This window comes from Rhagoletis zephyria, unplaced genomic scaffold (genome assembly GCF_001687245.7).
Source record: "Rhagoletis zephyria isolate East Lansing unplaced genomic scaffold, Rhagoletis_zephyria_1.1 Rzeph_scaffold_06477, whole genome shotgun sequence".
Lineage (NCBI taxonomy): Eukaryota > Metazoa > Arthropoda > Insecta > Diptera > Tephritidae > Rhagoletis > Rhagoletis zephyria.
Window position 1 is genome coordinate 14,185 of NW_016163560.1, and position 18,342 is coordinate 32,526.

The window sequence follows — 18,342 nt, forward strand, 5'->3', positions numbered from 1 at the left end:
ATTTCTCTTTTCATTCTGATCATTTATGTATACATTTGTCTATATCTATCTCGATTCGTTTTGCCTGTTACAAACAACCGTTATGTGAACAAAGTTATAATACCCTTGTGCACAAGTGCGCTCGGGTATAATAATCATATAATTAGAAATAATCAAATACGTGCAGATAGTCAAATAATTAAAAACAATCAAATGATTAAAAACAATCAAATACTTAAAAATAATCAAACAATTAAAAATAAAGAAATACTTAAAAAAGACAATTTAATTATTTCTAATTATTTGATTTTTTAATGGCAATTAATAATTAATTATTAATGGCTGAGTTATGTAAGAAAATTAAAATAATCATTAAAATAAGAAAATGAAAAAAATAATGATTACTAATCGTAATGCAAATTCAACACATTATGTATCGGCGTCAAAAAAAATCTGTCTGTGTAAAAATCTTACGGGTTTAAGTAGTTAAAAAGGGCCTTCTTTTTCTCAGTTTCCAAAATCTGCGTCATACCCGAATCGTCAGTCTTTTGAATGGGAGCTTTACTCAGGTTCACTTAACATTACATTTAAGTAGTATCTAGCGCGCTGGAGTATTTTAATATGACTACTTGATTTTTTGTAAATATGTCCCAGACATACTAAATATGTACATAACTGTTGAAAAATTTTAACGAAATAAAATACGGCCATGAAACTGAGAGACAAAATAATTCGATGACAAAAAATTATTAAAATATTTATTAAAAATTCTCGAATCATTAGCAATTTTTTCAGAGAAAAGTTATGTATGTTATTAATCAAAATAAATATTTTTCTGCCAAAATCGCATTTGTTTTGAAAAGTCATGAATGAAAAGAAAATATGTACATGAATAACCACATACATACATACATACGTTTATTTATTTTTTCATTCAGTTATTTTTAGAGAACGACAAACTAGCTAGCTGTCGGCGAAGTGTTGAAATGCGAAATATTATTTAAAATTATTTTTTGTTTTATTTATATAAGCAAGTTTTAATTTATTTATAACGTCCTTTTTCATGTTCTATTTATTTTGACATACACGCTTATGTACATATGCGCACATACATATGAAAGCTCAATTTATATCTTACTCTAAGCTTCATGTCTCGTCCGCCTACATGGCGTATGAGCAACATCAATGCAAGCAACAAATTATTTCTCTTTTGTATGCACTATATATAAACCTACTATAGTTACGGTGACCATAAATATGGATTCAAAATGAAGGACAATTTTTCAAAAATATGCCTACATATATTTACGTAGTATAAAAATATCAAAAGAGTATTTATGATTCTAAATTCTTAATACATTTTAAACTTTAAATATGAATCACGTTTTCTTCATCGATATTAATCTTTTTTACATGAATATTTATAAAAATATAGTAAAACATATTATAATTAAAATAGTTTACACGAAAAGTGAAAATCTTTAAAAGATTATTTTATAGGCAAATTTTGAGTCGTTCAAAACGAAAACAGTACCCTTTTTTTTGTTTTTTTGGTACGAGTTACAAAGTGCCCTTTACAAAAATATATAATTTGTGCAGATTGCGCTCCATAGCATTTACATTTCTAGTCCGATTTTCATTATCTTTGGCTCAAAATTTACTGTAGTGATATATCTTCTTTACGGAATTTTTAAAATAATAATCAAATGAAACTGCGTATTTGATTGAAAACCTCACTTTTTTCGACTTTGACGACAAAATGCAAATGGTCGCCTGTAGCACTAATAATTTTCATTGAAGTCGCCACAAGTTATATATTTTGGTAAGAGGCACATCAATACTCTTCGATCTGTAAGTCGCTTACGTCGATTGGGAGATTTTTTCATGTGATATTGAAGAAAAGCTACGAAAAGCACCCAAAAACACTTTTTTGAAAAAATCCATCCATTGTCCGATAATTTTAAAATAACGAATAAAATGCGGGACAAATGCAGGACACTTGGAAAAATCAGTACATTTTCAGGTTTTTCAGGTTTGAAAAACTACGCAGGACCGACCTTTGAAAAACACTACGGTCCTGCAAAAAACAGAACGGATGGTCACCGTATCTATTCAATTAACCCACTTTTGAGTGAAAATTCAATTTTTTTATTTTCATTTCTCCTTGCTTGAATACAAATTTCGGTTGATTTACTTGCTTCTTTGATTTTGCCACACATCATTGAACTGTGGCAAAGGGTATTTGCAAATTATCGCTGATGTTTTAAATAAGTTCTCTTAAAATAAGATAAATGCATTCGCGAGTATTTAATTAATTTTTTTTAGCCAGCGGACCCCTTACTAATGAAGAACATCGAAAATTAGGAGATCTGGTTTTTTTTAAATCGGCTAATATTTAACCGCGCACTGTTGCATTGAAGTTTTCCATACATATACTTTGAACTATATATTTCCATAGATTCGTCTTTCATGTTAAGCAATTTTTGTAATTTGGTTTTTTTTTATTCATAGTTGACTAAAATTCCAGGCTTTGTACAAAAACTAGGAAAACTCAACAAAATTTCCATTAATGAAAATTTCCAGCTTGTTTATTAGATTTTTTTGAAATAATTTGAATGTTAGTGAAATAAGTTTGAAGTTTCTTCAAGTTAACATTAATGTTTGAATTTTTTTTTGTGTATGAGAAAGTGGCATTATTTTTATTTAGGAGACAGTTCACAAAAAAAAAAAAAAAAAAAAAAAATCTACGGTAANTTTTTTTCGGGCGACACTCAGGATAAGACAGATTATTTCAAAGCAGCGAAAATGGATCGATGATAAAAAGTTGGCTTACAAAAAGCGAAAGACCTACTTTAGTAAAAAAGCTTAGTAAAAAATTATAGAGAAAAGGATATAGATAGAGACCCAGACACTCAACCTGGGAACTATTTTGGGATTTTAAAGATTTTCGTAAATCTCTGGACTTATCGATATAACAGTCGATAGTTTTATTGATTTTGTTATCGAAGTTTTTATCGATATTGTTATCGATTTTGGTATCGATATTTTCGGAACTTGTGGATATAATAATTGATATATTTATCGACTTTGTTATCGATTTTTTAATCGATATTTTTAACGGTTTTGTTTGCGATATTGTTATTATTTTTGTTATCGATTTTGATATAGATTTTGTTAGAAATCATTTATCAAATTATTATCGATTGTGTTATCGGTATATATATCGATTTTGTTATCGTTGTTTTAAGAAATTTTGTTATCGATTTTGTTATCGATATTTTTAATTATTTTGTTATCAATTTTGTTATAGCTATTTATCGATTTTGTTATCGATATTGTTCTCAATTATTTATCGATTTTATTATCGAATTTGTTATTAGTGTTTCTATCAAATTTGTCAGCGATATCTTTTATCGATATTGTTATTGATTTTTTATTGATTATTTATCGATTTTGATGACAGTTGTTTATCGATTTTCTTATCGACTATTTATCGATTTTGTTATCGATATTTTTGTAGACAATTTGTATAGATTTTCTAATAGATTTTTGTTATCGATATTTTAATGGATTTTCTGATAGACTTTGCTACCAATAAGATTATCGATTTTGCTATCAAAATTTTTGTCCAATTTGTCATCGATTTTGTTATCGATATTTTTGTCGGTTTAATTATCAATATTTTGTCGGATGTTACTATCGATTTTGTTATCGATAGAATATAAAGATAAAGATGAAGATAAAGGAAAACAGAATACCATAAATGTTATTAGAACGAACACGGGTAGGGATAGGGATCTAGATAGAAAAAAGAGAAAAAATATAACTTTAAGCAAAAGTAGATAGAAAAAAGAGAAAAAATATAACTTTAAGCAAAAGCTGATGTATATACATGTGTATGTACATACGTACATTTTGCCATGCAAAAATTACTTTCAGCGTTTTCCTAATTATCAAAGTATTTAAAAAACTGATATTTCATGTCATGACTGCATGAAGAATCGCCACCTTGATGCCTTTAAACCAGACAGGGTTTTATCAGGCCCGAGTAGTGATTCAGCTGCTACAAAACTATATCAGAATTTAAGCTTTCTATATCGATATCGTATTCGCAATATTAATTGAGTTTCTCGACAGTTTTTGCTTTTGCAAAATTGGAAAAAGCCAAAAATACCACAAGGTAGAAGCTATGGCTATTCCCGAAATTAGTTATAGAAACATATATCTAGTCTTCAGTGCGATTGTGCTGACTTGGGCATTCGTACAAACTATTTGCGATAATTATCAGTATACATGAGCGAAAAATGAAAGCAAGCGCGCCCACGAATACAATGGAATAACCAAGTGGAGAAGTACTTTTTCTGTACTCGGGAAGAGCGACAAAGAAAGTCAAATGGGGCAGTGGTATTTGGTCTCTGCTGGTAGAAGTTGGTACACATTTTGTTTAAAGAGACAACATTGGATAATTTATACTCGTTTAGGATAAATGAAAGCGAAAAATGGTGCTACCAAAGCAGCTGGATTTTCGCCTCGGGGATTTTTAATGTCAAAATGATGAATTTGTTGTAATTATTATGTCACTTTGCGTAAAATTTTTTAGTGGCATTTTTGTTTTTGAACTTCTGCTGTCACCTTATTATATGAATTCACCTAGGAATAAATTGTATTGTATAATTTGTTGTTCAGAAAAAAGGTAAAATATTACTATTCATAGATACCCAGATTAAATAATACAAAATGTTATCTCTTAGGACAATAGTGTAGGGTTGCCACTTATTTTCGATTCTACACAATTTATCTAAAGCATAGCAGTAAGGACATCCAATGAAAGGTATTGTTGAGAACTTTGGTTAGAAAGTATTTACCATCAGGGTTGCCACGTTTCTATGTTATACAAACTTTTATTTTGTCAATTTCAATCAATACTTTTTTTTTATGTATACACAGTATATATACGATCAAAAGATATGTACCATCAAAAGATATGTACCATCCATTCCAGAGTATTTCGCTATAGGGTTTCCACATAAATTTTATAGTAAGGAATTTGCTCAATAGATATCGAAATCCTTTTTTTTTGGTTTATTTCCAAAATATTTTTTTAAAGCTATCCAAATCATGAAAACTTTAACAAGTATATGCACTTTGGGCAAAGCTTGGTCAACCTGGTACTAAAACAATAATACATTCAACAAAAACGCATAAATATGTAATACATAAAAGTGGACCCGAATTCTGGAATCCGTGATCGAATGAAATACGATTCGAATCGAATGAAACAAAATGACAGCTGTTTTCTCTAAAATACATTTTGAACAGAAACCAGCGAACTCGCTTCCAAAGGCTGTAAAGAAAATTTGGATCCGAATTTGATTCGATCACGGATGCCTGGATTCTGGCCCCATTTTACATTAAAACAAACAATTACTCTGCATTTAAAAATTTTTTGAAGTTTTGAAATGTTTTAAGTTTGCACATCATTCGTTTGGCAGTCTCCCACAAAAAAAAGTATTGACAACGAAAAGTATTTCCATAAATAGTTGATAGAGATACAATTTCACTTTTAAATTGGTTATGGTCAGTGTTAACTTTTCATAATTATTTTAGTTATATTCCATATTAAAATATGTATGTTTTCTTTCGAGAAAATATTGATCGATTTTTAGGCAAAAATGATAGAAAATAAAATACAGCTAAAAAATACGTACATCTACCAAGAAAGTGGTAAAGTCCGTGCACTCTACTAGAGTACTACATAAAAATCAAACCACTTCCATCACGAATTTTAGAATTAATGAGATTTAAAAAGGTGCAATTTTTATAGTTAAAGAAACACTGAACTAAATTTTGATGAAAAATCGTTTAGGCATTTCTGCGCAGCCATGATTCTTAAGCTGGGATCCCACGATTGCCGCAATACACCAATTATTGCCTCATTTTATGCCCCAATCGTGTGATTTCACAGTAAATTGACTCATGCGGCAATAGAGGCCGATATTGTGCTTACTGTGCCCAATCAAATACGGCCCGTATGCGGCAATCGTGTGATAGCTCGATTGGCAATCATGGGGCAATGAAAATTTCAAAATTGCGGCAATATTTATTGTGTTCTTGTGCGGCAATTGAAGTGAACAATACACAACAAAATATTTAGGCTGTTTATTAATAATTTATTTTTTGCTTCCTTATGTGTCCAAAAATCACTGAAATGATATCCTTGTTTTCGGATGCAAAATAACTTTTAATTTAATTTGTATTCAAATTATAATTTTTCTTGAAGTCTGATGACGGAATCTTTGCTGCGATATATACCACCACAAGCAAAACTCATACGAGAAGAATACGAAAGATGTTTTATGTCACCAATTGGCGAACTGCCATGACAGTATAAATTTGATTTAAAAAAAACTTAAAAGTTCAATACAGACCACGACAAAACGGTAGAACTTCAACATTTCGACCAGTCTTGACTATTTTTCTTCTATTTATTTAATCTTCATTATTTTTGTTAAAAGTATAGCTCATTGTCTCACAAAAACTGCATAAATCCAAATTGCAAGCTTTATACAAAAATTATAGACATTTCTTAAACTTTTGAACACAATCCCACGGTTTTTAATTTGGATTTCTAGAAAAAAAAAATGTTATTTAGTTGTATAGCTCATTAAAATTTAGTATAAGGTGGAAGTTTGAAGTTGCTAAAAAATCCTGTTGATTTTTTATAATTTTTTTAGCTGACGGTATTATGCACTTTCTTCTCTGTAAATTACTTTGTAAACTGCAAAACAAAATTTTTTCTAGAAACCCAAATTAAAAACCATTGAATTGTGATCAAAATTTTAAGAAATGTTTATAATTTTTGTATAAAGTTTGGAATTTGGACTTATGTGGTTTTTACTAGACAATGAGCTATGGTTTTATAGGAAAAAATTAACATTAAACAACAGAAGAAAAAAGTCAAGACTGATCAAAATGTTAAGGTGCTATCTTTTCTTGCGCGCTGTACACATAATTATAAAATTTCATTCAAAACATAAATTATGTATATTCGCAGCTTTCATTTATACAAACATAACTATTTTGTACCAATTTACTTGTAATGAGTAAAAAACCTCTACGTAACAAAATTAAAACGAAAACTGTTGCAACTTGAACTCCACATAGAACGTTGCAGTTATCGTCGAAAAATAAAAAACTATACACTCAAACTTCTAAATGAATGCGTGAGTTTTCATTGGACACAAGTTTTTGCTTCTTTGCTTTCAAACAACAACAAATTTGCACAAAATGAGCCCGCAATATACAAAGCAGATGCAATTGATTTATTTTTTTTTTTTAAGAATACGCCATTTTTACACAACAGAGAAAAAAAACAGAATTTAGAGGTCAGCGCAACACTTTATGGTCACAATTGCCGCATGCTCGAACAATCGTGTGATAAGTTTGGGGCAATTATTGTCACTATATTGCTTTTCGCCAACTTACGGCAATGAGAATTGTATANCAATCGTGTGATAAGTTTGGGGCAATGTTTGTCACTATATTGCTTTTCGCCAACTTGCGGCAATCAGAATTGTATAAAAAGGGGCAACCGTGTGACTGTACAGAATTTGATTGGGACAATTTTTTTATTGTGCTCCAATACAGCACAATAAAAATTGTTCCAGATTGGTCCATTTGCGGCAATCGTGGGATCTCAGCTTTACGCTGAGTTTTCACTAGGCATTAAATGACAAAATTTTTAATAACAATATTTGGCATTAGAAAATACAAGTACCAATATATACATATAAAGAGTCATTATATCTTTTTCCGCATGGAATTTTTTAAAAGAAATACCGTTTTTCCATTGTAATGCCTTGTGGTAATTCAGCATTACCGAAAATATACCAGATTGGTTAAAAATGTAACCTATATATGTTGCTGTGATGGCAGATACTTAATTTGATATTATCTAAAAAAGCACACATTTATACCCTCAGGACTACTGCCCCGGCACTTTCATAATTACTCGCAATCCGAGCCCAAATGTGCATACGTAAATTTAGAGCAACCTTTAAGAAACATCTTTCATTTGCAATATAAATTTATACCTAGGTACTTGTCCTAACAAATTTTTCATTTACACCCATAAGTTATTTGTTTTGACTATCATAAATTGTAATTCATTTTCTGGTTTACTTTGCCTTTCAGCTGGAATTTCGGTACGTTTGTTTGCGATTTGTGGAACAGTTTGGATGTCTACTTCTCAACCGCGAGCATTTTGCATTTGTGCTGCATATCCGTGGATAGGTGAGTACTTGCATACCTAAAATATATAAAAACACTGAAAGGTATCTTAAAACTGACACTAATGTATATACTTGTCATCACAAATACAAATATTCATATTACATTTAACTATGCTTACTTATGTTATATCCCTATAAACTTTCGGACTCATCTTGGAGAATTCTGAGTTCTAAGCCTCATTATTAGCTCACAAAAGAGTCAGCAAAGAGCATACTTCCCTTCTCAGAAGGGCACGCTAATATGAGTCCAAGTTGGGAGTCATATTAAAGTCTGAAGTATGACTCTTTCTGGGTCTAAACAAGAAATTTTCTTATAGGCGGCATACACGGTGCGTTTGACTCGCGAGTCGGTTTGGATGTGTTCGTGAGAATAATTATGTATTAGTTACACCGACATGACTCTGGCCTGGTCATGAGTTACTCAACTGTGTGTAGTCGAAAGGCGAGTCAACTCGTACATAAATGAGAAATGAGTCAGTCAACCAGACCGGTCTCAGATTCATTTTTATGTCGAAAGAAATACTCATTTTAGACTCATAAATTCTGAGCACTCCGAATACTGTTTAAGGGGATGTATGTAGCTTATTGCGACTATTTGACAAACCATAAATTGGACTGCCAGAATTTTAACTACTTACCTCATTGAAACTTTCGTCTTAACGTTTGCCCCACATATTCGCTGTTTAGTTCCAACTATTTCGAGCATCTCGAAGGATGTCCGGCTTGCGGCTAATTTCGCAACTCCATTTTCAACTGTTGTTGTAACCACTACAAACTGTCATTGCCAAAACCACATAGACAGTTCAACATTCGCAAGAGAATAGAATTTCTGCATTAATCAACAAAATATCTCAGTAGGCGCGCATGGACTGCATATGCGCTGACACATACATATGTATATTCCTGTTTGGCCTCTCCTCTCCTCCGATTTGTGGCGTGCGCCTTGATGTTGTCACACAAAGGGGAAGGACCTACAATTTTTGCCGACTTCGAACGGCGATTGTAATTTTATGAGAAGCTTTTTTTCATGACAGAAATACCGCTGTTAAGAAATAACCTTTTTTCAAAATTTTTTGCGATGTTTCTTTGACCATGGCTTAAGCCCAGGCACTGCGGAGTGGAAGCGCGCACTGCTTACCCCTACACCACAGCGGCATATACATATATGGATATGTGTATCTATACAAACATATGTATATGTATACCTACATATTTATGCATGTACGTACATTAAGGTGGTCAAAAAAAATTGCCAGATACCGGGGCACCTTCCCAAATTTATAGTCTTGCCGAATGAGGTGCTGGCAGCAAACTATACTTTTTTAAGTATAAATTTAGACGATGCTCATGAAACGTTTATATTTTACTCTAGAAGTATATTGTACACATTTTAGCCAAACGATTGGTTAAGCAACCTAAGAATATTTAGAATATTTCAAATTTATAAAATATTACAAGCTCAGTTGTCTTGTCAACAGTGGCTCTTTATAAAGAAATCGCCAATAATTTTGCAAGTTTCAAAGGAATTCAGAAGCGCATTTCGAGGCCATTGAGCAGCCAGTATTGGTTACAGTAACTGAAAGGAGTTATAGATGTTACAGATATCAAAAGGGTAGAAACTGATACACACATGTGTATTTGAGTGGCCATATCCTGCAAAAATCTTTGGACCATGTGGTCCATTTTTGGCATATTGGAATACTTACAAAATACTGCTATGAAATGCAATAGCGGACCAACTCGGGTCTCTACACCAGTACCCGATTATTGGGCTATGTACTCCATGGAGTAACCCCATGGAGAAGTGTTATGCTAATCTGTATTACAGAGCTGGAGTTCAGGTTTCACCTGAGGTAGCACGTAATTTTGCTGCACATCTCTATCTGAACGTTTGCTAATCATTTCACTCTATTCCTGTATAATATTTGACATTGCTCAAAGTCGCTACCATCACCTACTAATATGTTCAAATGTGCACTCACATAGTGATTGGTGAAAGCTGATTAGCACACCTAATCAGCGGCGCTGTGTCATTTAGTGTGTATTTTATGTGTACTACAGATGCTTTAGCTGGTGTTATGCCTAATTTTGATAATACACTTCTACAATTACCATAATATTGTAAGCCATTACAATATTTAAGTAGCCCTTTAAGGATAATGTCCTTATGTTTGTAAGTGAAGCAAAAGACAATTTTGTTAGATATCACTTTTTTGTTTTCAATTGTCCATCAATTTGATTCATGGCAGTTTATAAACCAACTACTTTTATATCATCGCTGGGCGCGCATTAGCTCGTATCCGCCACATGCAATACCGCGTATGAGCTGGCATGGTCTCAACGATTCCCTACATTACAAACCATTCAAAAGTGTTGAATTAAGTAAGTTTCTTCGTTTTTTTGTTTTCGGACTAACTTATACGAGGTATTGCATTTTTCGGATACGAGGTATTGCACTCCAAGCGACGATATAACATACATTTTTCGATAACAGATAGGATTATACCTCAACCTTTTTCTATTAGCTTCATACCACTGAGCCATAGTCGGTGGAGAGCAAGTTAAATAAGGTAGAATTTCTACCGTTTCATCACCGCCTACAACATTAAAAAGGCATGATTAAACCGGCAGACTTTTCCTTTTAATTACCTAGTAGTCCACAGGAGCACCTTTTGAAATTCGTGCTTCTCTGGTGCATCTCAAGCTGGACATTTTGAATGGTTGAACCCGAGTAAGCAAAGTTCTCTTATCTTCAAAATTAAAGTGGTTAAGTGTGACCTAGTTGGGCGACTGTTCCTTACGTTCACTTTCAGATCAGTACGCTTTACTTCAGAATAAAAATCGAGGAAAGCTCTGCGCACACAACTGCTGTCATCAACAAAGTATGTAGCCGCATCAAGGTCCCAAGTCGCTCGCCGGAAGTACTTGGGGCAAAGACAAAGAAACGTTGCTGGAAATATACAAGACAATCGACCGGCCGGTGCTCAATTATGCTGCACCTGTTTGGTCCCCAGATACTAGTTGGACGCGGTGGAGGCGGCTACAGACGTGTTGCCGCACTCCGGACAGCGACAGGATGCTGCCTTCTGATGTTGCTTGAACACCACCTGCATAACGGGAGCATAACGAAATTCTCAGTGGGAGTGTCACAGACGTGAACATCCCCTTGCTCGAGAAGGAGGGTCCGCATCATGCATTGGCGAAGCACTTGAGCCGACGAGGGTTCAACGGCATTCATAAGGAAGTGGGTCATCGACCCATGAGTGCCGTGATTGGAGTCTAATCTCCACCAATCGCAGACTCGGAGCTCGAATTGTCAAGAGAGACCCACGCTACTCTAGCCCAGTTATGATCTGGATATTGTAGCCGTCTCAACAGCTACCTATTCAGACTCGACTCCATTATCCCTGATTGTTGTCCGGCATATGGAGACCGCCCACACCAACCCAACCACCTCTTCACGTCCCTGCTCAATCCCACCCAACTAACTCCCCTCTACTTTTGGTCCGACCCCGACGAATTAGCTCACTTCTTGGGCCTATCATTAATTGAGCTTAAATACAGCGATTGACGAACAAACCGATTCAGGCGCGGCTGAGGAGAGTCGCTGCAATCCATAGAAACATGCAACAGCTGAAAGAGACCCTTTGGAATTTTGTTTCTCATTAGTCATAATTCATTGGTCACATGCTGCAAACCGCCGAATGTCTAACAATATTTTCTCACGTTATTTTTGTTCTATTTTCGCATTGCACCCGGGAGACAATTCTAGTGCCATGAAATTGTGAAGTGGAAATGAAAATTTAAATTGTCCATTTCATTAACATCCATAAAAGAATTATTTGGTAAATTATTTTGAGTTTAAGACTCACAGCCACAAAACTTTATGAAAAAGTATTCACAGTTAAAACTTCGCGTAATTAAGAAAATTTATATATTTTATACTAAATACAAATTAAAATTGAAAGTAATTGCAAATAGAAACAATTTGAATCACCTACACTAAGAAACAATAGTACTAAATCTCTTAACCAAATTTGGCAAGAGTGTTAAGCCTTTAAATTTCTCAGTTCTTATTCTCAAAATAATTTATTTTCAAGCGGTTTTTTCAATCAATTTGCAACGCTTGCTGACGTAGAGATTTCTCAAGCAAAGATTTACTTAGGTATGAACATATATATGTATATCAAATTAAACTAACCGCTAGGTGATGCCCAGAAGAGGTGCACGCAGTCAACATCGCGGGCACCTGCGAGCTCGCTAAAATATTATGCTTCCATGCTAATACGAGCAACTTACCCATATGAGTTGGTTTGAGCATCACTAAACTAACCAATTGTCCACATACATACATATGTACCTACCTACATACATACATACATAGAAAAGGTGAGAGGAACATTCCAATATGTATCAGGTGAAATTGAAACCTTGTCAAAAATCACCTATAGATCAAATTTAAATTTCGCTTGTCAAAAATCTGTCAAAAAACTTTAATCTTATTATTAGCATACATGAAAATATACATAAGCATATATATATAGTTATATGTCGACATACATATATATGTATCTAGTCTCGAAATTCAAAGTTTCCCAGTCGGACTCATCAGAGTATGAGTTTTAAATATGGAAAAAGTAATATCTATATATATGTATATAATACACGAAGGGATTTTTTGTTCCACATAAAAGATCTGCACCCTTCGTTCGATTTTCAAAAATGGGGTGTCAAATTAAAGCACTTAGCCCTGGTTTTATTTTTTCGAAAGGAGTTGCCACCTGATAAAAAATTGCATTCAAAAAATTTAATAATCAATGCCATCAGATCCACCGTTCGTTCGATTTTCAAAAGTGAGTTACCAAATTAAAGGGCTTAGGGTGTGGATGTTAAAGAAGAAACTTTTTCGAAAAAAGTTGCCACCTGTTAAGAAATTAAGCTCAAATTATTACCAATCGAAATGGTTTGGGAGGGTTGCCACATGTTAAAAAAATGTAATTAAATTTTAATTAAAGGAATTTGGTAAGTGAATAACGTATCGCTATATGGGTGTCATACAAAAGCGGTTTAAGAAGGTAGTAGTTTGAAAGTATTTTGAATAGGGTTGCCACCTATCTGAAATATTAACAATGAATGTCAAATGAAAGAGCTTCAAGAAATACTTAGTTTGACAATTTAGAACATTTTTGATGTGTCTGAGGGTTGCCCCAGTTTAAAGGGCTAAACTAAAATTATTTAATAAGTTAAATGAGTTACTAACCGATGGTTATCAATGGAAATGGGTTTAAAATCCTTTCGGGAGTTAACATGAATTTCTATCTAAAAAATGTTTATGAAAATAGAATTAACTTTTTCAATAGCTCTTAATTCATAAAACGCGCTTGAATTCATTCTACGATTTTACACTGGGGTTCTTGAGCTTGATATCTTCAAAAATATGTGCATACACACGTATTTGTGTTCGCTGTTTGCGCGGATGAAGGATAAATCAAATTTCGTTCGACGCACACAGCTGTGCTTAGTCAAACTCGCTGAAGTGTAGCAAGTAGGTGACATCAGAACTTAAATTCTAACATCTACTTACATATATTACATACATGTGTATGCATTGGAGTGAATGCAAAAGTGTACATAAATATATGTATAAGTATGTCGCAAAAAGGGAAGTTGAGGGCGGCAGAAGACATACAATGCTAATTTGAAATGAAAAATATATAAAAATATATATGCCCAAATACAACTGTGGTACTTGCAACATGTGTTGCACGCGCTTGAGTATGCCACGTAACAAGGCCAAAGATATATTTACGTTTGTGATTTGGTTTTGTTTGATCGCTCTTACAACAACATATCTACACAAGGATGCAGGTTAATATACAAACAGTAGAAAGCAGAAAGTTCAAATAGGATTTTTCAGTAAACATAGAAATGCTGACAATTTAGACTACAGAGCAGCAGACTGAAATTTAAAAGATTTTTGTCACAGAAATCACAATTAAAGCATATCAAAAACACATGAATCAGTAGATGGTTTGGGAGGCGAGAGGAGAGTCTCAAAAAAGCAGAAATATATAGTTATTTAAGTACATACGTACATATATGTTCATTAGACTGTGTCAAATTAAATGATTGCTTTGTTTCTCTCGTTCCCACATGAGAATTTCGGTGGCCGGTCACAAAAAAATTATCTAAAATTTTCAGTTAGCGCTCGCCAAAAAAAACATCAACCAACCAAATTTTTTTTTCAACTTTTTTTAATAAAAAATGAAGTATAACAAATAAAAAATATTTAAAAACTCTTTCCAATGTAGAATAACAATATGGTAACAAATGAAAGAGAAAATACTTTAGAATACAAAAAAACAAATTAAAATTTTTTATGTTCGCAAGGACGAATTGGTATTGAAAATGCCCTTTTAATTAATTTAATTTTTTTAACACTTATATACAAAGCACCTCTGAGCATCTTATATATTTGTATGTAATACCTATACCAACTTTCAGTTTTCTACTGCAACCAATGCAGGGTGCTCAATAACCTTGAAATGTGCTCCTAAATTGCTGTGAAACTGGCAAAAATATTAGTGATTTTTATAAAAAGCTACTGTTGTCATGACAACTGAAGCTTGTGCGATTTTTTTAGATAATTTAAATTTGAAATGTTTTTTGATTAATATATGTACACAATACTTCTAGAGTAAAATATGAGCATCATGAGCATATATATGTACATAGAAACGTAAGGTTTGGTACCAGCACCTCTTTCGGCAAGAGGAAAGAAGATTTTGGAAGGTGCCCCAAACCCTACCTTCGAAAATTTTTTTTGGACCACTCTAATGTATATACTTATGAATACAACTTAAAAAAATATTGTACCAAATTATTTATGCTTATGTTTATATATAAATTTTATTTTGTGCGTTCTCTGGTTGCACCACGCTCTCTGCGAGTTCGCGCGGCACGCGGCATGAAGGCAAAAGCACCCGTGGTAGGAGCGAAAAAAATAATAACTAGCGACTCCGTGCAAGTTTCGTTTTTTTCTTTTAAATAATGTATTATAGAATAAGGAATGATATTCAATGTAAACGATTAAAAAATCTGATCGAGAAGTAATAAATATTTCTATTTGTTTATACATATTTTTTTTTAAATAAAAATTGTATACAAAATAATGAAACAATCAGGCTAAAGCCCGTCCAATTAACTATTATCGTGGAAAATATCAGCAAGATATATGCTATGAATCAGTGGATAACAAATAATTACTGAAGTCATCAAAAAAATGTTAATAACAATAACTCTTGTAAAAATTCGAATTTTGCAAAATTGTTCAAATTATATTTTTTTCATTTATTTCAAAATTTATTTATTTTTAAGTCATTTAAAAATATTCGGACGTCAGACAGAAAACAAAAAACGCTGTTTTACTAAATTTTGCTCATCGCTTCGCGAATATATCGATTTTTGTGTATGTAAAATTTACTGTTTTTTAATTAAAAATTTTGTATTTTTGCGAGCGCTAACTGAAAACCATTTTTTTTTTACTAACAACGAAATTTTCATATGGCACCAAAAGAAAAAAATATTTGTTTTATTTGACACAGTCTAATGTACATACACACATATATAAATATGTACTTATGCTCAACAGCATATTCTGAAGTTAAGGCTAACCATTAGCAATTATGGTTTTATTTGATTGCCTCTTCTGGTTTTTCTATGACCGCTTTCGACAATCAAATTCAAATCACACACACAAAAATCAAAAACGCATATTTCAATAGTAGGTCCATCACGCTGATGATATCAAACACTTTCTGCATTTGCAATTTTCGTCTTGCTCTGTTTTATGAGTTAATTCACTGTGACGAGCGAATTTAGTGCAGTTACTACATTTTCATACTTCGCTTTTATACTCGTATTTACACACGTACATGTGTACGTACGTATGTATAAATATTCAATATTATTATTTTTTTTTTCTCTCCCTCACAGATATTATGCGATTGTAAAACCGCTCAAGTACCCGATTAGCATGACAAAACGTGTCGTATTCATCATGATATTGAATACGTGGGTTTCGCCAGCGCTCCTCTCCTTCTTGCCCATATTCATCGGTTGGTATACGACAGAGGAGCACAAAGTTTTTGTCAAACGTCATCCGGATCGTTGTGAATTCATTGTCAATAAGCCATATTGTGTTATATCCAGCTCAATTTCCTTCTGGATCCCCTGTACAATTATGATATTCACGTATTTGGCGATATTCCGTGAGGCGAATCGTCAGGAGAAACAAATGATGGCGCGTCATGGCAATGCGATGTTGATGCATCGACATTCGGTGGATACGCGCGGAGGAGCTAGCAATAATACAGGTATAAATTTATAATAAGCAAAAATTTTTTAAAATAAAGTAAAGAATTAAGCGCGGGAGTATGAGTATGTAACTACTAAAAATGGTTGGTGGTAAAAAATTCAAAATTACAAAAAGTGCGAGACAGTGACACTTGAAAAGGTAAAGACAGTGACAATGACAATGACATGTAAATTTACAAAAGCAATGACAATAACAATAACACTGCCAATAATACTAGCAATGACAATGATAATTACGTACATAAGTACATCCATGCATATTTTTAAGAAAACACACACCGCTCTGTACGAAACTTCGTCTAAAAGTAAAAAAGGATACAAATCTAAATTGGAGCTGAAACACTAATACCAATGAAAGTCATAACCTCACTATACGGCCCGATGGAAAAGATGGGGCCTGTCACCAAGTATAGTATACACTGCATATTCTTTATGGATTTATCATTTGTTGGCCAGTTTTATATGAATCTACATTGAAGAGTAAACTGCAGAGGGTGAAGTCTAGTCTAGTGTACCTCCATGCTATTAGCTGGTGTCCTGCCCTATTCCACAGGTAAAGCTTTTGAACTCGGATTGAAACTGGCACAACGCAATTATATAGATTTTACGCAGAACTCCGGTGAAACTGGTTTATGTTAATCCCGTTTTGTGCTAAGAAAACAAGCTCTCTCTGGAATCCCTTTGAGGAATTAGTTGCGAAACTAAACTTAATTTTAAATCTTCCGCTAGTTTTGCCGTTGGGTGAAAGCTGAGCAAAATGTTTGGCATTGGAATGCACTCAACATAAATATCACTGAATCTAAACCTTCAGCTCATTAAAAAACTTAATGTTTTTAAAGCTGAATTAACCATCAATAAATGCGACTGATCCTATGCTACGTAATGCCTCAGTATCGATGCCGTCTATACAGGCAACCAAGCTGCTATCAGATTCTTACTGTGCCTTAATAATACACAGCGAATTGTTAATAGTTAAGCGAAAGATTCCAGTCGTTGGATTGATGGCAGAAAAATATTAGACTCAATGAAGAAATATCTAATACTACGAAGTGCAACGGACCTCCATTAGTTAAGTGGAGTATCATTAGTTTTTAATGAGTTTGCGCGGAAAATGCCTGGGCTATCAAGTTAATTCTTAAACTTCTGCGATATCAAGAGCTACCGCTAAAGCACCATTTTGATCTAGGTTGGAATCTCTGGACAACCGGAACCATGAGAACCGACTCACGAGCCATCACAATCAGTAAAGCTATTCTGCTCCCCCTACGCTATGAATATGGAGTTCCTATTATTTGCAGTATTTATGATTGTAACTAATTTAAAACTATCATTGAATATAGTCACGTAAATACTTTAAATAATAGTACAGAAAAAATACAAAAAAAAAGGAACAGTCCAGCGCCTTCGTCTTGGCCTGCAGGCTGTATCGGAGATACAGCCGCTAAATTTAAACGTAGAATACGTGGTATGGTTAAGAGCATATCCAAGTAAAAAAACAAAAGCACACACTAAGCAAAAAATATCGATAACAAAAGCGATAATAATATCGGTAGCAAAATCGATAAAAACATCGATAAAGAAATCGATGAAAATATTGATATCAAAATCGAAAAAATATCGAAAGCAAAATCGATAGCAAAATCGATAACAATACTGATTACAAAATCGATTACAAAATCTATCAAAATATCGATTA

The 18,342-nt window shown here is 33.2% G+C and overlaps 1 protein-coding gene across 1 annotated transcript in view; it reads left to right on the top strand.

Annotated features, from left to right (window-relative positions):
• The window catches only part of LOC108373221 (octopamine receptor beta-2R-like), a gene marked incomplete at its 5' end in the record, with an annotated part of 31,920 nt that overhangs the window by 11,509 nt on the left and 2,069 nt on the right, over window positions 1–18,342 (top strand). The window contains 2 exons of the mRNA XM_017629084.1: window positions 8,173–8,271; window positions 16,266–16,645. Of these exons, the coding sequence (XP_017484573.1) occupies window positions 8,173–8,271; window positions 16,266–16,645 (479 nt within the window). The remainder of the gene's footprint in view (window positions 1–8,172; window positions 8,272–16,265; window positions 16,646–18,342) is intronic.